The 23,087-nt window shown below is 39.9% G+C and overlaps 1 protein-coding gene across 1 annotated transcript in view; it reads left to right on the top strand.

Moving 5' to 3' along the window:
- Window positions 1-7: 7 nt before the first annotated feature.
- Window positions 8-23,087, top strand: part of ITGA8 (integrin, alpha 8) — a gene marked incomplete at its 5' end in the record, with an annotated part of 186,133 nt that continues 163,053 nt past the window's right edge. The window contains 2 exons of the mRNA XM_008567535.1: window positions 8-189; window positions 847-980. Of these exons, the coding sequence (XP_008565757.1) occupies window positions 8-189; window positions 847-980 (316 nt within the window). The remainder of the gene's footprint in view (window positions 190-846; window positions 981-23,087) is intronic.

Here is a 23,087-nt window from a genome sequence, read left to right as displayed (position 1 = left end):
CCGCGGTCCCCGCGGGAGCCAGGCGCCGCGGCTCGGGCGCTTCTGGCGCTTGTCCGCCGCCCTGGGGATGCTGTGGCTCCCCGCCTCGCAGGCGTTCAACTTGGACGTGGACAAGTTCACGGTGTACAGCGGCCCCGAGGGCAGCTACTTCGGCTACGCGGTGGACTTCCACGTACCTGATGCTCGCACGTAAGTGGCTCGGCCGGGGGAGGTGGCGCGCGTGGCCCATCCCGCTCGCAGGTCGGGTCCCTGCCCCTCTTCAGCCGACCGCGCGCCGGTCCCCGCAGCCCTGTGGACAGCGGTGCCTGAGATTCCGTTCCGCTGCCCACTCGGAGTCCCACCACCAGCCTCTCTCTCCCGTTGCACGCTAGATGTGCCTGTGAACTTTGCACTAGAGACATGCCACTTGCGGTGAACACGCGAGTCCTGGACTCGTGCATCATACAAAGGAGAGACCGGGAGCCAGCAGACCCAAGCCAGTTAAAAAGACGACCACAACAGGGTCTGTTTATACATCGCCAGAAGCTAAGTGTCTGGGCGCAAGTGCTGTCGGCTACAAGCAGCTGGGCTCTGTCCTTTGCTTTTTTTTTTCTCGCTTTCATCTCACTGTATACACATAGCTCCACCTAGAGAAGAGTTAGGACTATTTGCACCCTCTTTCAAACCAGGTTTCTGATGCCCAAAAGTTTCCAAGAGGAAGTCAAGTTTGACAGTCAGTGCCCATCATAAATAGGCTCTGCCCTCCACCCCTACGCCAGTCTCAGGGGGCATGTCACTGCAGACTGCGTTGCATGCGCACACTTTTTGATTCCCAGGGAGTAGTGACTTTCTTCAACCCCTTCGCAGAGCGAGTGTCTTGGTGGGGGCGCCCAAAGCCAACACCAGCCAGCCGGATATCGTGGAAGGGGGAGCCGTCTATTATTGTCCTTGGCCCGCGGAGGGGTCTGTGCAGTGCCAGCAGATACCGTTTGACAACACCAGTAAGTGATACTTGTCATTCTGAGCTGTGCGCCCTGGTTTGACAGAAAGAACCACAGCCATCCTGGAGTCAACTTCTCCCTTTCTTTGTACTCATTTCGCTTGTCTGATGTGTCTGTGTTGTGGGCTGTGCAGGTCTCTAGAGAAACCAGCTTTTTCAACCCTAAGGGAAGGCGAGGAAAATGTTTTAGTGAACCCTAAAGAAGAAACAATATCTTGACCTTTAGTGCTTGGATACATCGCAGTATCTTCTCTTTCCTTACTGTCCCAAGATGGGCATTTTCAGGGTGAGTGTATGCTTTGCAGAAACAAAAAAGCTACATCCCAACCTTGACTATGGAAAGAACGTGGTTGCTTCCCAAGGACAGATCTGGGGAAAAAAGAGATCCTTAGTTTCCAGTGCCCAAACTCCGGAGGCAAGACTTAGCTGCTGCAAACCCAGACATCACTCCATGTTGCTGTTTAATTCTTTACAGAAAGAAAGAATTTTCTTTCAAAATATTGGATATTGGATGCAAACTAGTACAGGCAGAGTGTGGATGGATTACATTCATTTCCAAAATCCCTAGACAGATGTTTCTTATTTAATTAAAGGGAAAATACGTTTTAAACAATTCAGTCTGGTTATGTTTCCTCTGGTGTTTTCTCTTTGGGTCCTGAGAAAATAATTTAAACGTAATGCTTTCAAAAACATTAACACTGAATGTTTTAATTTGTAGCACCAAAAGTTTATGAATTCAAAAGGTATATATTATTGGAAAGCAAATATCTCTTTCCAGAAAAATGTGAGTATGTCAGGTCAAATCACCATTTCTGATGAACAATCACTTAAAATTAAAATACCTTTTGCACCATACAACTATTTCATGACATCACTCTTGAATTCTTTTTATTTTTTATTGTTATAATAGTGTGCATTTAGAATTTATTTAGAATATCCAGTTTCACAGAATTTTGATAAAATTGGCTGGGTGGTATTGACCTGTTACTTTAATTAATTTGTGTCTTTTATGTTAAAGTAGAATATAATTTCAGTTCTATAAATATGGAAATTATTTTCAGGAAAAAAGTCCAGTGCAAGCATTACCTTGAAATATGACCAAATTAGGAAAGTATTTTATAAAAGCATTTTAAAATTATGTTTTTCATGCCTGTGTATATTTGGTCACAATAGCTTGTATACTGCTTTATTAAATAATTCAGTTATTCCATACCAATTTTTATAAGCTTTTACTTTTAAATTTAAGTATAAGCAACTGGAAAAATTAACACTTTTAATGTTAATTTGTGACAGAAATCCTCTAGTTGTTTTAACAGGACTTGATTTGCCTTCTAGATACTAATCTCTAGTTTAAGAATAAACTTCCTAAATTGGAAGAATTAAGCACAAAATTAATGCTATTTTAATAACTTATGCCCAAATAATTTGGATTTTAAAAAGTATTTTCATCTCAGACCTTGACAGATAAAGACACAAATCATTAGTATTATTTTAATTTACATTAAGGAAAATAAGCGTTTATATTTTGAGACATGTTTGATGTGTTTTCATCAAGAAGCAATCTATAGTCATGGAAATAAATTTAATAACCTTCTAGAACATTTCTGTAACATTAAATCAGGATCTGGTTAGTATATTTTTCCTTTAATAAAGGAAGAACCCATGTATGCCCAGATAAGTTACACCTGAAAACCACTGTTAGCACTTATTCCAGTAGATGTCATGTTTCAATCGATAAAAACCAGACAATCCAGACATCAGTAGGAATTTGTAACAATTGACCACTCACACCCCAAAATTCCCAATGTTACATTGCAATAGGTGATATTTTCCAAAGTTCATTTTAAAGCAATTGTTTGAAGCTTTGAATTCATTTTCACATAGAAAACTGACGCTGAAAGGCTATGCATTGGTTTCCAGAACATCCCACAGGAATGCACTTAACCCTTATTGTAGTTGAATTATATTTGCAGTGAAATAGTAGGGGACAAACTAGTACAATTTTGGCAATTAAATAAATAGGAAAATAATGTCGAGAAACGGTCATTGTTACTTGAAGAAAGACGAGGGGGTAGATGACTTCCTGTGTGCAGGTTCTGCAGAAGACATCTGGATGTCTCAAAGGGCTTTAGAGATAAATGCTGCTGGTTCTACACTATGTTTTATTTTACTTCTAAATGTGTGGGGCTTTTCTCTTGATAGATAAAATCACTCATCCTACTATTATTCTTATCAACCATAATTGCAGGAATTTGAGGATTCATAAATGGAACAAATTGAGGAATAGAAAGAGTGAGGGAAGTAGATGTTCCTGAAAATAACTGAGCAGGAAAAAAATAAATAAATAAGCAAGGCAGGGAAGCTACACAAAATTTGTGAGGAATGAACATTCTATGATGAAATGAACAAAGCAGTGACCTGTAATAGAAAGGAGGGTTTCACTAGAAAACAGGAATAGCTGGAAAGGAAAGTTCCTCCCATCTGCCATCAGGGGGTACTGTGGGCCCAGAAACCTTGGTTGCTGTTGGGAATGGCCTGCAAATGGGTGGGGGAAAAGGAGCCTGAGGACCACAGCTCAGGTGCTTGCTCCTGAGTGGTTGCTGACCTCTGTACCTCATCTCTGCCAGTGACTTTCTCCATGTACCCTGAGGCAATGGAACTGGCAGTAAAATGGGTGGGGGAAAAGGAGCCTGAGGACCACAGCTCAGGTGCTTGCTCCTGAGTGGTTGCATCTCTGCCAGTGACTTTCTCCATGTACCCTGAGGCAATGGAACTGGCAGTAGCTGCCATTTGATGCTAAGCCATGAAAGTGAAGAAGGTGCTGCAGAAGCCAGTATAGCCATTTCCAGTGTGAGCATCAGCTTTGTGTGCTGAGTGGAATCTTGGAATCAAGGACAAAAGGGGGGAACAGGCATTGCTGACTCTGGATCTTGCGGTCCACATTGCCAGATGCATTACGTTTATTGATCACGACTACATACCAGTCACTTTATATTCATTAATTCTAATCCGTAAAACAAAACACTTTATGAATAAGAAAATTGACATCAAAGGTATGCCCAAGACCATACAATGGTAAGCAGTAGAAGCAGGATTGGAATGGAGTCTTCCTGCTTCAAAGTCTGCCTCTTCACCCTGCCTTCCTTCCAGAAACTGGGAGGTGTTTGGTCCCAGTGAAATACATGTTCAGGATCATGGCTGGGTCCCATGGATCCCTGGAAGGCACTGTTTGCTTCCTCTTCCTGTCCTCCATCTCCTCACCCCAACATTGGCTTTACAAATTCCAATTTCAAAGATCCTCCAGAGAAGAGCCGAAAGGGAAAAGCCGTTTTGGTAGAAGAATTGTAGAAACCAGAGGTTTAGAAGCAGCCTTTGTCTTGCTGGCAGTTATGGGATATATATGCCCCTGGTTTGCTTAAGCTCTCATAGAAAGCCTCCTCAGGGTCCCCAGTCAGCTGCTTCCTGAGTTACTCTCTGCCCAATGCCAGCAATTTATGGTTTCTGCACGAAAAGGAAAAACATTTTTCTGCTGACAAAGTGATGGACACCCGTAAGGTGACGGTGACATCCCCATAAGAGAGTGTGATGTATCAGGCATAAGTATTATATTGCAAATATTCCTCTGTAACGATATCTGTGACTTTCCCTCTTTCAGCCTGTCTACTTTTAGTATTACACCTGAGTTCAAAAAATCCCAAGTAAATTTGACCTTTTAATGAAGTTGTTTCAATTTTTTCAGGTATTGGGGTGTCTCCAATTTGGTATTCTGCTGTGGTAACCTCCTAAATTCTCTTAACCCAGACACGGAGGGAGATTGGCCTGTGATTTAGTCCCTGCATCTGATTGTGATCCTATACGTCAGTTTATTTAAGGCCAACTGCCTTTTTTAAAATACTGCCTTTAGTTTGATTTTTTTCCCATTAAATAATCATTATTTATTTTATTTTTACCTTACCATATAACTCATTTTTTTTTACTACTGCTCATGATAAATGCAAAAACAGAGGAATAGCTTAGCACTTCAAATGCATGAATAATTACCTTACCATATAACTCATTTTTTTTTACTACTGCTCATGATAAATGCAAAAACAGAGGAAGCTTGGTATAGCTTAGCACTTCAAATGCATGAATAATTATTAAACTCTGTGGTCCTTTCAAGTACAGAAAAAGGAAACTTTAAGGAAGCATATGGTGGTGGGGGAGGTGCAAAGAGTAGATAATTTTCCTGCTCTGTACAAAATCAAGTGGTTCCAAAAAAGCCCTTCTCTCATTTCCCTCTGTCTTTCCCTCTTACTTCAATAGAATAAAATTCCTCCCATCACTAAATTGATTTCTTTCACTTTCGTCTTGGGAATCTCTAAACCATGCCCCATGTCTTAGACATCTTAAAACCAAGTTCATGTCTCTTATTTCTAAGTCTATTCCAAAGTTCATTTCTTCGTTTTCCTACATTTCCAAACCAATGTGTAGATTAAACAAGGATTACTAGGTTACAACCTGGAAAGGGCAAAGCAATGAGAGAGACCCCTCACCTTTGGAATAATGAAAGGGCAAATGGCAACAATAGTAACCAAAGCATAGCACACAAATATCTGATTGTTTTAAATGCTCAAATGAAACGTTTTGAGGAGAGAGATAATGACATGACAATTAATGATGCTAACATCATAGCACTAGTAATAATAGAGGCAAGAGAGCTGGGACCCACTCACGATTAGGAAGCCACACAAAGAGCAAACAGAAAGGTAGAGATGGTGTCATGGAGATTTGGAAGCCATCTGAGAAAGACTATTAGAATCTGCCTGGCCTTAATTTAGTATCTTTGTGTTAAAAAAAAGAACACAAATCTTAAACCGGAAGACAATTTGGTTAAGATATTTCAAAGCTTCTGAGTGGTAAAATAGTTGTTGGAATTGCATTTTAGCTTGGAGACCGGAAGCCTTTGTTTTGGAGGGTCTGTTTTATTTTGCATTTAGTGAGCCCACAATAAGAAGCAGCTTGAAGCATCTGGTTCTGTGACTGGTACAGGGTTGTTTTTTGATAGTATTGGGTGTGCCCTTTTTTCTCCTGTGAAAATTGGGAAACATATTGGTCACATAAGTCTTGCTTTTCTAGTTTCCCCAGAAGAAATCAGTTTTTGCTCAGGAACCTAGAAAAGAAAAATGTAGGTCAGAGCTATCCAAGTAAATGACAGAAAATAACACAAATGTGGCAAGATTCAGGGACAGCAGAAATCTGTACTCTAGTAAATTCAATTGGAAGGTATTTTTAAAAAGGGGTGGGGGAGACCAAAGACAACCTACTTCTTTTCAGAATTAATAATGCCATAATTAGAGTAAGTTTTGCTACTCAGAAAAAAAAAATATATATATATATATATATATGTATGTATATAGGCAGAAATGTTCCTCTACTAAGTGCTGATTCCATTGAGTTATCAAGGATGGTTTAGCTGAATGTCTAACTTATTCCAGGATCAGTTCCTGATGGCTACTATGCCTGCATGTGCTGGCCTGACAAAGCCAACCAGCATTGCTCAACATCTCTCAATTGGCTCAAACTTCCATGCGATAGAATGCAACTGAGTCCTGATGTGAGGAAGGGAGAAGGCAGTGGTCCCTACAGCACATAGCAACCAAGGAAGCAATTAGAAAAAGGAAGTCCTTGAAACTTTAACTAGAAATGGGAAACAGATCTACTCTATGGCTAATTGAGGAGTACAAGCATTAGGTGCCTATTGCTTAATCTGCAAAATTCTTTCAAGAAGCTAGAAGTCTGTGTGAGAAAACAGGCTTTCAGGTTCTTGGCAGGAATATTCCATGTAGCAGCTGCAGTATTCTGGGAGACATGTTGAAAACAGTCTTGAAATTATTCTGAAAGAAGAAAAATGCACTTTGACATTTAAACTGGCTGGTTGAGATGTGCACATTCAGACTTTACCTGAAGTGTATAAAGAGTCCTATGTATGGGATTGCGTTGATAAAGACAATTGCCAACGTTACTGAAAAGCTCAACTCAGGTGTGCCTTGATGGCCACTATCTGGATACACGAACATGGATTTTTGAGGAAGGTAGATAAGAACTAATTATTGATTTTACTAAAAGCACTCATTCATCCTTTAGCCAGCAAGCATGTTTAGGACATTTAAAAATAATGTTTAATTTTTCAAAATTTAGTTTAAATACATGTTTACAAAAAGCATATTTATTGCATAAAGCAATATATAACTCCATGATGAAATCCCAAAATAGATTTAAAATAATTTCAATTCTAAGTTACTTTTATAAGATATACAAGCAAATTGTGGTTGATCGATAAGCGATTTATGCTCAAAACATTCTACTTAATATACCAGTTAGACTGCTATGGAATTCAGTCAGGCAGCTGTCAGATGAATGTCACTAGGCAATCCAGAAGTACAGCTCAACCTCACCTATGCAGAAAGGCCAGAACTCAGATCTCTAATGTTTAGTGTCTCACACCAAAGGTCTACCAAACTGAGAAAATTTTCTAGATTTATAAATATTGGTGAAAGTGATCCTTTACCCTTTTAATTTTTGTGGAAAAATAGGCACAGAACACAAAAATAAGTCTATATGGAAATGATTGCCAGGCATTGGGAGTGAAAGGGTGGAACTGACTCCAAAGAAACAGCAAAAGGGATTTTGGGGGTTGGGGGGATGATAGAACTTTCTGTATCTTGATTGTGGTGGTGAATACAGGACTGTATGTATTTGTCAAAACCCCTAGAACTATACATCACAGAGAGTAAAATTTACTGTCTATAAGTAAAAACAAAGCCAAAAATAAGGAAGAGAGAAAACCCTTTATGGAAAATGTGAGAGAGTTATATATTTGATATGATGATAAAATTTGCTTTTGTGGCCATTGCTACGAGCATGTAGACATTAAGTTCTTAAACTATAGGAAGGTCCGATCTAATGACACCTGCAAGTGTAAGGACACATTTTATCCCTGAAGCGCCTAGGCCACTGCCACTAACTAAGGGCAAACAGTCAGATTGTCATGTGGGATCTTCTTCATCGTTCTTTAAACAAAGGATAGGATAATATGTTCAGAATGTGTTTGGTAAGAGAATTGTGAATGAAAACATGTTGAGTAAGAATACATTTGTGCAATGAAGTGTTATATTTGTGTAATTCCCATATCCTTATGAAATTCAGGCATGGGAAATTCAGGCATTGGTAGTCACTAAACTAAAGAGATCTCAGTTCAAACACATGTTAGTAATTATCAAAATAAGCATAACAGCACCGCAGGAATTTACTTATTAACATTAGGTCAATTTTATTCTTTAGCTGTGATATTTGACATATGAACACAGATTTGAATATGATGTTACAAAAGGTTCTGTGTCAATCTGCCCTGATTTCCAGGACATACCAAGACTAGAGAGAAGGGCACACACCCTTGCTACAGGAATAGGTTATTGAAGGATCCTACTCAGCCCACATTATGCACAGCATCTCACCCCAGGTGTCTTGGGAGAAGCCAACCCCCCAGCCAGGTTATGGCTCCATTTCAACTGTCATATTCTGATTGTCATCAGAAGTTGTCATCTTCTGTAACTTATCCATATGTCTCCAGCCCGTCAAGCCCTGCTTGCCACGCTGATGACACTACTTGTCTCTTTATCACAGTGCATCATGGCACAGTACAGCTTATCTCTCAAACACAGCTAACAGCTATTACAAATACATGTGTCCCCAGTCACCCTGAGCCTGTGTCCTGATGCCTCTTTCTTAACCACCCAGAACATGTTACCTTCCAGTAATGATTTTCTAGTACTTCTGGCTTCTCTCTTCCTACAATTCCCAACAGGATATATGTTTCAGAAATTAATTTTGAAGTTGTTGCAAATCCTTTTGTGGGAGAAAGGGGACATAACAATGAAAAATGTTTTTGAACAGCCTATATATGGATAGTCAATTAAATTATGACATATATCACACAAATATTATTAACCATAAAAAAATGAAGTCTACAAAGAATTGGTATGAATGTGGGGAGATGATTTTGTTTTATGTTAATTTAAAAACATAAAATTTAAAATTGTCTCTACTACTTTTTGAGAAATACAAGAAGAGAAATGAAAACAAAAACAGGTTGTCTTTGGGAAATGTGATTAAAACTGGGTTTTTTTCTTTTTTTCTAAGTCATTTTTTCTTTCCGATTTCATCTTTTAAAACCATGATCAGGTACTTATTTATCATCAAGAAAAATAATGATAAAAATGAGCATGCAGAAAACTCCAAAGAAATTATTGAGCTCACTGAAATGCTATAAAAATTAACAAAAAAGATCAAAATTAAAGCTCTGCATTAGAGCACAGCAATCTTAGTTGCTCCTTCTTTTGTTTTGGGTGTTGATGGTGGAATGATTTAAAAATGTGTTTATGTATAGGTGCTATGTTTCAAAACACTGAAGACCAAGGATATTTTCAGTAACAACAATACAGGTAAAAATAAGAAAATGAAGTCATACCTGTTTTCATTCTGGATTGTATCTAAATCAATAGAAATATAGACTTGACAGTCTGACATAGCTGTTTCTAGAGCCTTTTAAAATAAGACAGTTGTTTGGGAGCAGAACTGCTTTTGAGTGGGCCTGGGTAAGATGAGCATGCCAGAAGTTAATTCACCATCTGTTTATGCTGCAATCAGTTCACAGAACTTGTTGTAAGAGGCTATTGGAAAAAATCAGAGTGACCATAGGCCCAGATAGTCCTGTGAACCTTAGAATATGGAAAGTGTCTGATAGAGTCAGAACATTAAATTTCACAACATGAGTTTGCATGTAGTTCTTGATCCATTTTGTACAATAATGAGATTTTTCTTTTGCTGTAATATATTAAATATGTTCCAGGAATGAGTTATAAAATCCATTCAAAGCATTTCTTCTAGGGTACACTGTTTTACTTGGTCCCAAATGTCCACACATTTGTCAACAATGTTGTTTGAGCAGAAGAAAGTGAGAAGTTGGGGGAGAGGTATGAGGGCGCCAGCAAAGTGAAGGCTGGAACAGCATTTCCTCAAATCTCTTCTACATTAGTCTTTTGAATGACATGAAAAAGAAAAATAAAAAAGTCCATGTCAAATATGTTTGGAATGGCTGCGTTTGCTTCTCTTCAATGAGACACATGGTGCATATTCTCTTTAAAAAGTCATTAAGAATCTATGCACTGAAGAAACCTATGGATTCATAGTACAGGACATTTATCAACATTCATGGTTTCTCCTCACACGTATTAGGCCAAAGCATGCCCTATCAACAAATGCCTGTAGAAACAAATGATCCCAAATCTCTCGTTTAGTACAACCAGGGTTTATTTCTTGCTCACACTGTGTTTAGTGTGAGTTGGTGGGGAGGCTCTTTCAAGACACCTGGGGATCTGGATTCATGGAGGTTCCTTATTGACCCATGCGTCCAAGATCACCCTGACTGGAAAGGGAATGTGGCAGATTGCATACTCTCTGTTAAAGCTTCCACTTGGAATTGACATGCACTCCTTTTCACATTTCATATGCCAAACAAAGCATGCCTAGGAGTTGGCCATGCCAGCTTATTTAAATATGGAACACTATGTAGCTGCACCTGTCAAAATTGTACCTACAACTTTCAAAAGGGCATGAGAGAAGAAACGCAACAAAAGAGGTTGTCTTTGGGAAATGCAATTAAAACTGGTTTTTCTTTCTTTTTTTTTTCTAATGAATATATTTTGCGGGACATGTTTTGGAGACACTCAAATGGCACAGTTCTTTGGGGCTACAGTCCCAGTCCTCCACACTCGTGGTAGGGAATAGACACATGGCAAGGAAAGGAAGGTGTTTTTGTCAACAGATTTGAATGTATGAATGAGACTTTTATACTAACAATCAGTCCTCTACCTGTCACACCCGGTCCCCATTCTCCCCACATTTATTATCTGGGAAGGCTGGACGTCTTTGATTCATGCTCCTCAGGTGACATGTTATTAAATCATGTCTTTTCCCCCTGAAATCACCGTTGGGTTAGTTTTAACATACTTTTACTCATAAAAATGTTATCTAAGTGGAACAGTAGAATTGAAAATACACCTCAGTGTTAGCAAAAGGTAAAATTAAATTTCAGCGACTAGTGTTAGTGGTCACTGTTCTAGAGTATTTCACCAGCAGACACTGTTCTAGACACTGGAGTGTGGCCACAGACAGAGCCCAATGCCTTGCCTTTGTGGGGTTTATAGTGACTCTCCAGTGACAAGTTAAGACAATGTAAGGTAAGGTTGAGGGGACAGGGAGTGGTGTGTGTGTATGTATACACACACATTTATTTTAGATTGGGCAGGGCACTAGTTTTCTATGGCTGCTGTAACAAATTACCACACACTTAGTGGCTTTAAGCAACACAAATTGATTATCTTGCAGTTCTGGAAGCTAGTCTAAAATAGTTCTCCCTGGGCTAAAATCAAGGTATTGGCAGAGCTGTGTCCCTTCTGGAAGCACTAGGGAGAATCTATTTCCTTGCCTCTTCCAGCTTCTACAGGCTGCCCAGATTCCTTGGCTCATTGCCTTTTTCCATTTTCAAAGCTAGCAATGCTGGGCTGAGTTCTTCTCCCTCTGACATCTCTCCTGATCTCCCTTTCTTTTTTTTTTTTTTTTTCCTTTTTTTGTCTTTTTTACTGACGGGTAACGGGATTGCAACCCTCGGTGTTGCGCCCGTACCAGGGACTGGCAACGGGATCGCAACCCTCGGTGTTGCGCCCGCACCGCGCTCAGCCAGTGAGAAGGAACCGGTCTCCACATGGGATCCGAACCCTCAGCAGGAGCAGCGCCGCGCTCCCAAGCGGCGCACCCCCCCACGCGCCCCCCGCCCCCCCCCCCCCCCCCTCAGCCAGTGAGCAGGAACCGGTCTCCACATGGGATCCGAACCCTCAGCAGGAGCAGCGCCGCGCTCCCAAGCGGCGCACCCCCCCACGCGCCCCCCGCCCCCCCCCCCCCCCCCTCAGCCAGTGAGCAGGAACCGGTCTCCACATGGGATCCGAACCCTCAGCAGGAGCAGCGCCGCGCTCCCAAGCGGCGCACCCCCCCACGCGCCCCCCGCCCCCCCCCCCCCCCCCTCAGCCAGTGAGCAGGAACCGGTCTCCACATGGGATCCGAACCCTCAGCAGGAGCACCGCCGCGCTCCCAAGCGGCGCACTCTCCAGTGCGCCACCGGGCCAGTCCCGATCTCCCTTTCTGCTTCCCTGTTCCACTTTAAAGTACCCTTGTCATGACATTGAGTCTTCCTGGATTATCCAGGCTAATCTCCCTGTTTTTGATTAGCAACCTTAATTCCACCTGGAACCTTAATGCCCCTTTGCTACATAACCTATTATAGTCCCAGGTTTGGTGAATTAAGACTTCTTGAGGGCTATTATTTTGCCTGTCACAGGTGGTCAAAAAAAGTTCCATTGAGGAGGTAATATCTGAGCAAGGGCCTAACTTAAACAAGGGAAGGAACCATGTAGTATCCAGGAGAGAAGTAGAAAAGTGGAAGATGAGATGTGCTTGGGAAATGGAGAAAGGTCACCAGGCTAGAGAGAAGGAAGTCAGGTAAAGAGTGATAGAAAATTAGGTCAGAGAGCCAGGTATAGGCAAGATTGTATAGTACCTTAATTGCCAGGACCAGGATTTTGGATTTTATTCTGAGTGATGGGCAGCCAATGGTGGGTTTTGAGTAGGGAAGTAACATAATCTGAATTATGTGTTTTAAAGGATCAGTTTAGCTTCTGTATGAAAAATAGACTCTAGGCAAGCCAGAATAGAAGCCAGGAGACTACATGGAAGATACTACCATTCCAGTGATGGAGATGAGTGGATCGGATTGAGTGATAGCAGTTAGCGTTGAGCAATGGTTGGACTTCATAGGATAACATTACAGACCAGAAGAAGGGTGCAAAAGAAAGAGAAAATTTCGACCTGACTAACTGAAGGAATGGGACTTAGAAAGGGAGCTGGGAGGAAGGAGCATATCTTGGAGGGAAATACCAAGAGCTGAGTCCAGATATGTGAAATTTGAGATGCTTATTAGACATCCAAGTGCATGTCAAATGGGCAGTTGGATAAATAAACCCAGAGCTCAGGCAAGTTGTCTGAAGATTTAAGTTTGGAAGTCATAAGTATGTAGACAATGTTTAAGGCCATGTCTCAGGGAGCGAGTGTGGATGAAGAAAGGAGAAGAGCAAAGGGCAGCAAAGAGGAAAGAGCAGAAAAGCAATGAGATCAAGGTTAAGACTGAGACCTGGAGGCCCTGACACCAAGAAAAGTATTGAACAATTGAGGAGGATGAGTAAAAAACGCAAAGGAGGAGTGGCCAGTTAGGTAGAAGGAAAGTCATGAAGCCAATTCTTGTAAAGGAAAGTGAAATGAGGACTGAAATTTAAACATTTGATCTGGCAGGATAAGATCAACGGCAAGTGTAGGTAGCATCGTTTTCAAAGAGTTTTGCTATAAATGGGACGAGAGAAACGTAATAGTCAAAAAGACATTATAGCACATTTGTAGTCTCATAGGAATTATCCACTTGAGAAGGAAACAACGATGACTGTAGGAACAAATTCCTCAGTGGGTGAAAACTGGTGGAATTTGTACACAGATGGAAGGATTGTCCTCTGAGTGTCAGGAGGGCAGTTCTGCAGTGACAGGAGGGAAGGCAGAGTAAGGAAACAGTCAAGTATAGGTTGGATTTCGTGGTAGGAGGAAGAAAATGATCTTTTTCTTTATTTCTTGCATTTTTAGTCAGTGAAATAAGACACAAAGTCATCAAACAAGAGTACGAAGGCAGAGAAGAAGATTGAAGTAGTAGAGAATATTAGTAACAGAGCAGCAGAATGAATTGAGTAGTGAGGCCACAGGATTACCAGGGAGTGCACAGGACCACACAAGTCTGCACGTATTTGTTGAATGACTAAGTTTCCTACCTCTGCTCTCCCTATAGCATGGTTCTACCTGTTTGGGGTAGGATTTAGGAAGATCTCCCAAAGAAGAATTCCATCTTGGGTGTTAATCTTCCTAAGGATAAATTGCAGTCACAGAAAAGTTTGAATTCTGTGGTGCCTATTTTGTGTAACACTGGGAATCGTGATTTTTTTTTTTTAAATTACAATATGAACTGTTTTATTAAGTGAGTGGTTGGGACCTTTACTACAACATCTTTTGTCAACAAGGGTGAGATCCTGAGGAATACACAACCATACAACAGGATGTAGTGTAAATGCATCCTCAAGTGCTACTGGGAGGCAAGTTTATACAGCCTTCATCCTGAAACCCAATCATATCCTGTATTTAACAGCATTCCTTTGAGGTCGTATTGAAGAAATATATGTCAGTTAGTCAGCTTCCTGAGATTCCCATGCTGAGAGGTTTTTATTACCTCTTGAAGCAAATAAATGATCGGGCACTAAATAGAAGCATGCTGTGCTCCTGACAATGGGAAGGTGACATCGAAGCCATATTGAGAGTTCTCTTTTCCCAAGCTGTACCTATGACCAAGATATGTGATCCCAGGTAATTACTCCAAGTGTGAGAAAATTTAGAGATGAGAGAGAGTATGAAAAATTCAAGGAGCTGAAAGAAAATCACTATGGTCAGTAATGGCAAGGATGATACCAAGGTGAGGGTTTTGTAAACCTGGTTTTGCATTCTAGAAAGAATTCTGGCTTCAGTATAAGAAATGGATTTTAAGGTGGCAAGCCTGGAGGAAGGGAAACCAGTCAGGAAGTTGTTGCAGTAACTGAGCCTAAAAAAAATGGTGGTCACCACTAGGGGAATGGCCACAGGGATGGAAAGAAGTAGATGGACTTGGGAGATATTTAGAAGGAAGAACCAACAAGAATTGATTACCGTAGTGCAGGATTGGTGATTGTCAAGGATATATTCCAAGCTTTTGGCTTGATTAATGGGGCTACAATTATATTTGGTAAAAATAATAAAAAAGACAGACATACTCTCTGAACTCGTGATATTCAAGTCTGAAGACTAGTTCTGGCAGTCTAGCCTAGGCATAAGTGCTGGTAGTTCTAACCTAGGCACAAGTGGTTATGCTACTAACCTAGGCTTCTAAAGCTGGCAGTTCTAACTAGGCATAAGTGCTGTAAATGCAGAAAGTGAAGAAGGCTTTGGAAAGAGTCCTACCCTTGACTGATGTGGGGCTTTTTGTTAGTGAGGGATGGCTTTTCAGAGGGGACAACACTAATAGAGCTGAAGAGTGGTGTGTACGTGTACATGTGTGTGTGTGTGTGCAGGTGTGTGTGTCTGTCTCTGGGATGGGCAGATGAGAGCAAACACTTGTTGCAGTCAGTGTGGATGCGGGGAAGTGAATAGTAGAAGATGAGGTCAAAGTTGACGTCCCAATCAGGATAATCCAACCGTAACCAGCTCTGCCTTTCAGTCTTTTGTGTCACACTCATGAGCTCTGTTTCTATTTTTGGTTTTGATCTGCTCTACCAAAAACGGCCTATCAGTTCTCTTTGGAGAGATAATTCTTTCATTTTTTAACTCTCCGTTTCTTGCTCTTTTAGCTGCACCATATAAATTAGCATAGCACCCAGCAAAAAATCGCTTGCATTATACCACAAGAAGTCCATTTGTATTTCCAGAACAAATCTTACCTACAACTTTAGTCAAGTTAAAAGCATATTAAAAACATTTCAAATTATAAGACGTAGAAAATCCATTCGTATTTATTACTGAACAAACGTCTGAAGAGCACTGGCTAGGCACCATTGGTTATTCAAAACAGGAAGTTGGAAACATGATCTCTATTCTAGGGAAAACCATCTAGACATGAAAATAATTATAGCAGAAAACTTGTGTTCTCTTCCAGATCAGGAAAACTATATAACAGGAAGATTGTAATACGATCTGTACTATTGCTATCCCAAACCCATATTTATGAACACTATTATTAAAACACTAAAAGCATACATTTAGCTCTCTTAGCTTTATTAGTATTTGGTTGTATTTGAAACTGAACACTTAAATAGGGATATGAACAAGTAATTTAAAATAGAAGTTTCATGACTTCCAGAAAAGACTAGTCTATTTCACTATACACTGGAGAAATGAACGGGAAGCCCCTTAAATTCTGAATGGCTGAGTGAGTTTACCAAGCTTTACAATGACTATTTCCAGGGAGTTGGATTCCAAACCCCAAACAGTGGTTTTATCAGCACCATGGTCTAAGCAACTGTACAACCAGCCAGTACACAATCCTTTATACAAGTTTTGTTACTTTATATTATTTGAAAATTTTAAAACAATAATCTGAAAGAATTTCAATTTGAAAAGAAAGTGTTCATGACCCTACATTTTAAAACATATTTTTAAGGAAGTTATTTGGACAAGTTAGCAAACAAGGAGAAAAGGAATTTCATAAGAGAAATGTCTGAAAGAAGGCTTTCGAACGAGACTCAACAGGGAACAGAAAGTTGCCTGAATGGAAAGGAAGCCCATACCTAGAGGTCAGGCTGTAGGTCAGGGTTCTTAGGTGTGGCAGGCAGGGTAGTTAGATTTGATCTATTAAGTAAAGACAAGAAGATGACTCAGTATGTGTGTGCGCACGCACATATTTGTGTATGTATGTCATACTTATATATGATATAAATCATAAATCTGTTACACATAATATTCATTCAGGGTGTGGCAGGCAGGGTAGTTAGATTTGATCTATTAAGTAAAGACAAGAAGATGACTCAGTACATGTGTGCGCACGCACATATTTGTGTATGTATGTCATACTTATATATGATATAAATCATAAATCTGTTACACATAATATTCATTCAGTCAGAATAACATTTCTTGAATATCATATGGAAAATGAATTAGTGTAATATTTCCTTAAATACTTGAAAATTCACAATAAGATAATCAAGAGCACAAAGGCTACAGAGGTGTTCTTTAATGGTTTTTAATAGTAGTTTTGGAGTATTGGGAGTCATACACTTGGCAGTTTAATTTTCTGTGAAAAAAAAAATCAACCAAGATTCTTTTCTTGGATTTGTTTCTTTTAGGCAAGTAGTACTCTATACACAGCTATTTTATTTTGAATTTTACATATGAGTAGTCCTTCCTCTCAGATACATAGTTTCAATTTAAATGAAACTTTTACAGCATGAATTTGACCATGGTAAAGATTATAAACAATGTTTAAAGATTTCTTTTTCCTCTTTCCTGATTAAAACTGTCTGGACAGCTCCTGTAACAGCTTTAAGAGAATCCCTAAAGGGACAGACTCAAAGTGATGACTGAAGGTTATAGGGAAACTTACTGTTTTCCAGCATGAGGTCAAGGGCTTTATGGTTTCAGAAATCACCATCTGCCAAAATGTTTGGTCACACCTGTGTCAGTTTCACCTCTTCTCTTCCTTCTCCCGTGGCGATCTATCTGCACTTCTGTAATTCCTCCCATTTTAATAAGCTGAAAGATTAGAAAAATCTGCGGTAGCCCATGTGTGCACCATATTCTATATCCCTTCACTCCTGCTCCGAAATGCATGTCCCCATGAATAAAGGAATCAAAAGCTAGTGGGCTTGCCACCCACTGGGATTTGTACCCAGACTGCCCAGACACCAAAGATGTCAATTCAAGGGAAATTGCTTTAAAGCCCAGAAACGTGGGACGAGCCCAATCAATTTTATTGCTACCACCCTTCTGAATTTCCCAGGTTGGCATACAGGTCTTTTGACTTTACCTTTAGGTTTTATTTCATTCAGATCATAGATGTAGTAATGTTCTCCATAAAAACTCAAACAACACAGAAATATACAAAATGGAAATATAAAAGGCCACTAAAACATGTGCATTCCCTACCTTCAAGATAAGCATCATTCACAGTTGAGTGTCCATACATAAACACATGCAATCACTCATACACACACCCATACACAGAACCTTGTGGGATCATACTGAGCAACTCACCCTCGACAAACTTATGAATGAATAGATGGGAGCTTGGGTATTCATTCAGCAAACACTTATTGAGGGCCTACTATGTGTCAGGCACTGTTCTGTAAGTGGAGATGCAGAGGTGAAGCAGAGAACATCTCTGATCATGGGATTTATGTGTATTCTCAAGAGGATAGATAGGCAGTCAAGAAATGTGCAAACTGACAAGTGAGATCATCTCAGATTGTGGGAAGTGCTAAGAAAAAAACTAAAAAGGATAGTGGGCGAGTGCATGACAAAGTATACTGAACTGGTGGCCCAGGGAATGTGTCTCTGAGGAAGTGGTATCCGAGCTGAAACCTAAGTAGGGAGAAGAAGGCAGCCAGGTGGAACACTGTGGGAAGAGCATTCCAGACAGCAGGATGAGTAAGTGCTGTGGCCAGACGGAAAACGCTGGACGTGTTCAGAGTACAGAGAGCTAGTGTGTCTGCAGCTTAATGAACATGGGAAGGTGGGAGGAGGTGAGCTTAGAAGAGCCTGCAGGGGCCAGATCATGTTGGCCCCTTAGGATTTATTATTGCAGAGGTGGAATTGCAAGTCACTGAGAAAAGAGATGGATTGTTTAATAAGTAATGTTGGGACAACTGGTTTTTTGGATTGAAATAAGTAAGATATAGATGCCACTTTATAGACAAACATAAATTCCAGATGGACAACAATCCCCATAAACAAAGTTAAAAGACTAGAAAAAATTGGGAGAAGATATTTGCAACATATAGGTAGGAAAGAGAATCAATACTCAAAATATATGATAGTCAATAAAACTAATACACCAACAAGAAAATGAGCAAAGGACATGGACTGGTAATTCACAGAAGAAAAAAGTGAATTGTCCATAAACATGAAAAGATGGTCAGCCTTACTAAAAATCAGAGAAATGGAAAAAAAAAAAAAAGGCACACTTTTACAGTCATCCAGACTGGGAAAAACTTAAAAGTCCTGCAGTAATGAACAGATGGTCCCTCTCTCATGCACTGCTATGGGCATGGAAATTGTAGCTACTTTGAAGATCCATTGCCATATCTGCTAAAACGGATCTGATCATTTTCTATGACCCCGCAATGTCATTTCTAGTCTGGTGCCAGAGAGAAACCCTTGCACATGTGCAGATGGAGATGGATATAAGGATGCTCAGAGCTCATGTTTGCATTAGTGGAAAAACTAAAAAAACCCCTTAATTTTCATATGTAAATGGAATGGATAAATAAAATGTATATGTTTATTCCATGGGATATAATACTATGCAGGAGTTAAAAATAATGAGCTATCCCCGTACTGACCAGCTACCACCTCCCCCCACAACCCCCCAAAATGAGCTAGATCTATTTTCTGTCTGTCTGTCTCTGTCTATCCATCCATCCACACATCTATGTTTCTCTGTGTCTATGTATCTACCTAGCTAATTGATTATTTATTACTCTATCCATGGATATCTCTTACGAACATAAAATTCAACATAAAACAAAGGTACTGACTGCTACATACAGATAATACAATGCCATTTTAGAAAATTAAAACACACACACACACACACACACACACAAGAATACTGTCAATTGTTGTTGGCAAATTACAACTAAATCTGCCCCACCACCTGTTTTTGTATGGCCTATATGCTAAGAGTAGTATTTGTATTTTTAAATGACTGGGAAAAATTTTTTTAAAGGTAATATTTCATGACACATGAAAATGATATGAAATTCAAATTTCTTTGTCCATAAATAAAATTTACTGGCACACAGCCAAGCTCATTTTTTTTACATGTTGTCTACAGGCTGGTTTTGCTACAGGGCAGAATTGAGTTCTTGTGACAAAGACCGTAGAGACTGCAGAGACCATAGAAACATTTATTACCCAGTCCTTTATAGAAAAAAATGTAGATCCCTGTTTTATAGTGCTCATGAACATTCTTTTTGAAATGGACAGAAACACACACATCAAATTAATGATGGTGGTAACCTCTGGAGGAGAGGGGAAGGGCAGCAGAACTCGAGATAGCTGTCAAAAGGTACCGTAATGTTTGTGAACTAATGTGAAAAAACGTCACAAGAGTCAGTTCTGCCTGGTGGGAATACATGTCTTTGTCATACCAAGTCCTCGTACTTTTCCATACTTTAAAAAAGCCTCAGAAAATCTAAAAAGAAAAATATCTTTTGTAAATATTATTCTGTATCAAAGCATACAAATCTATCATATATGTTTTAGCAGATAGTAGTCTATTTTATAGATAAGAGAAATTTCTTTTTTGAATCCCTTATTTATGAACATTGAAGTTGTTCCAGTTACTGGAATCACAAAGAGAACAGCAATATCTTCATACCATATCTTCAAGCATTTATGTTATTTCCACTGAAAAAAATCCTCAAAATAGAATTTCTTGGTCCAAGGAAAATGCACATTTAAAATTTTGATATATGATGCCAAATGGCCATGTCAAAATGCTGCTTGAGTTATTATCTTGAAAACAGAGTGAATATTATTTTTTTTGCCAGACCGATAGGTGGCAAGTGTTAAGTCATTACAGACTGAGCATCCCTAATCTGAAAATCCGAAATCCAAAATACTCCAAAATCCAGTACTTTTAAAGTGACAGTATGCCATCACAAGTGGAAAATTTCACACCTGACCCCACGTGGCAGGTGACAGTCAATACACAGACACAAAACACACAGTTTGTTCCTCATCCCCAAGGGAAAAAAAGACACCCCCCCCCAAGCATTTTTCAGCTGTGATATATCTTTTTTTTGCATGGCCAGATTCCCCCATGCAGGCACACCCACAAAGTGTAATATAGTGTCATGTGTGCAAGTCGGATGCACCAACAGCAGGTTGCCCAAGTTGCCCCACATGGGGCCAAGACCTACGTACATTACTCACTGTGGTTTTTTTTTCTTTTGCTTCTCTGCTCTACATTGTAAAGATATTGAAAATGTCAAAAAGGCCTGCAGGTACCCCTATGGATAAGAGTGATAAGAAAAAGAGGAAGCATTTGTGTTTGTCTATAGCAGAGAAAGTGCAACTATTGGAGAGACTGGACAGTGGTATAAGTGTGAGACATCTTACAACAGAGTGTGGTGTTGAAATGACCATCAGATATGATCTGAAGAAACAGGATAAACTGTTGAAGTTCTGTGCTGAAAGAGATGAACAGAAGTTAATGAAAAATGGAAAAACACTGCATAAAGCTAAAAATGAAGACTTCAGTCATCTATTGAGTGAATCCGTCAGTGTCACGGCGAACACATACCACTTAATGGAGTGCTGATCATGAAACATGATCTACCATGATAAACTGAAAATGGAAGGGAACCATGAATATTCAACAGGCTGGCTACAGAAATTTAAGAAAAGACACAGCATTAAGTTTTTAAAGATTTGTGGTAATAAAGCATCTGCTGATCATGAAGCAGTGGAGAAATTCATCGACAAGCTTGTCGAGGTTATTGCTAGTGAAAATCTGATGCCAGAGCAAGTCTATAATGCTGATGAAACATCACTGTTTAGGTGTTATTGCTCCAGAAAGAGATGGACTACAGCTGATGAGACAGACCCTACAGGAATTAAGGATTCCAAGGACAGAGTAACTGTGCTGGGATGTGCTAATTCAGCAGGCATGCATAGGTGTAAATTTGCCGTGATATGCAAAAGCTTGCATCCTCGCTGTTTTCTAGGAGTAAAATTCTTACCAGTCCATTATTATGCTAACAAAAAGGCATGGGTCACCAGGGACATCTTTTCTGATTGGTTTCATAAACATTTTGTACCAGCAGTTTGTGCTTACTGCAGGAAGCTGGCCTGGATGACATCTAAAAGCTTTGTTATTCCTGGACAAATGTTCTGCTCATCCTCCAGCTGAAATTCTCATCAAAAATAATGTTGACACCATGTACTTTCCCCCAAATGTGACTTCATTAATCCAGCCATGTGACCAGGGTATCCTTAGATCAATGAAGAGTAAATATAAAAAAAAAACACTTTCTTGAACAACAGTGAAGAGAGGCATGGGTGTGGAAGGTTTTCAAAAGGAGTTTAGCATGAAGGATGCCATTTATGCTGTTGCTAATGCTTGGAACACAGTGACTGAAGACACGGTTGTATATGCCTGGCACAACCTCTGGCTTCTGACTATGTTCAATGGTGATGATAACAAGGTGGTAACTTTGAAGGGTTCCATCTGTCAAGAGAGAAAAAAAAAGTCTGACCTCCTTATATACACAAAAAATGTATTTTCAGAGTCCATCAGTAAGCTGGAAAAAGTGGATATCAAAGAAGTTTTAACATCGATAATGAGGCTCCAGTTGTTCATTCGTTGACCAATTGTGAAAAAACCAAAAGGGTTCTGAATCCAGCTGATCGTGAAAACAGTGCTGATGAAGATGATGTTAACACTGCAGAAAACGTGCCTATAGATGACATGGCTCATTCAAGGACCCAAGCAGTGTGCATGTATAACAACAAAAAATCATGTCAGTTTATAGAATCCAAGAGAGACTTCTAAAACAAAAACTACTAATGAGGCAGATGACTGGAGGAAACATTTTTAAAAGCCACCCAGCAGAATACCTCTTCATCCCAAATTACCCACTTTTTGTCCCTTGACTCCTTCTGATGTTTTTCCTCACCTAAAAAAATAAAATGCAGTGTACGGTAACCTTTTCATCAAAACACAATGGGGACTGAAAGCTGGCTACTGTTATTGCTGCTTTACAGCTGAGATAGATATTCTGGTAAGGTTACTGTGCTTCTTAGTTACTCTGAACACATTATTTTTTCACTATATTAATGGCATGTCATATTTTTTATTGTTAAGTACATATGTGTGAATAAGTATAAGAAAATGATTGCTTATCAGTAGCATATAAATTCAAGGTCAGTAACAATGGTGATGCCAAACAACGACTAGATTGTCCATAAAGGTGGCTGAGATATTAACACCTTAGCTTTCTGATGGTTCAATGTACACAAACTCTGTTTCATGCACAAGATTATTAAAAATATTGTATATGGGCCAAGCCGTGGTGCACTCGGGAGAGTGCGGCACTGGGAGCGCAGCAGCGTTCCCGCTGCGGGTTCGGATCCTATATAGGGATGGCCGGTGCGCTCACTGGCTGAGCGCGGT

The sequence above is a fragment of the Galeopterus variegatus genome, unplaced genomic scaffold (assembly GCF_000696425.1).
Source record: "Galeopterus variegatus unplaced genomic scaffold, G_variegatus-3.0.2 Scaffold326, whole genome shotgun sequence".
Lineage (NCBI taxonomy): Eukaryota > Metazoa > Chordata > Mammalia > Dermoptera > Cynocephalidae > Galeopterus > Galeopterus variegatus.
The sequence above is the reverse complement of the archived record's forward strand: the minus strand, read 5'-3'. Positions and strand labels throughout refer to the sequence as shown.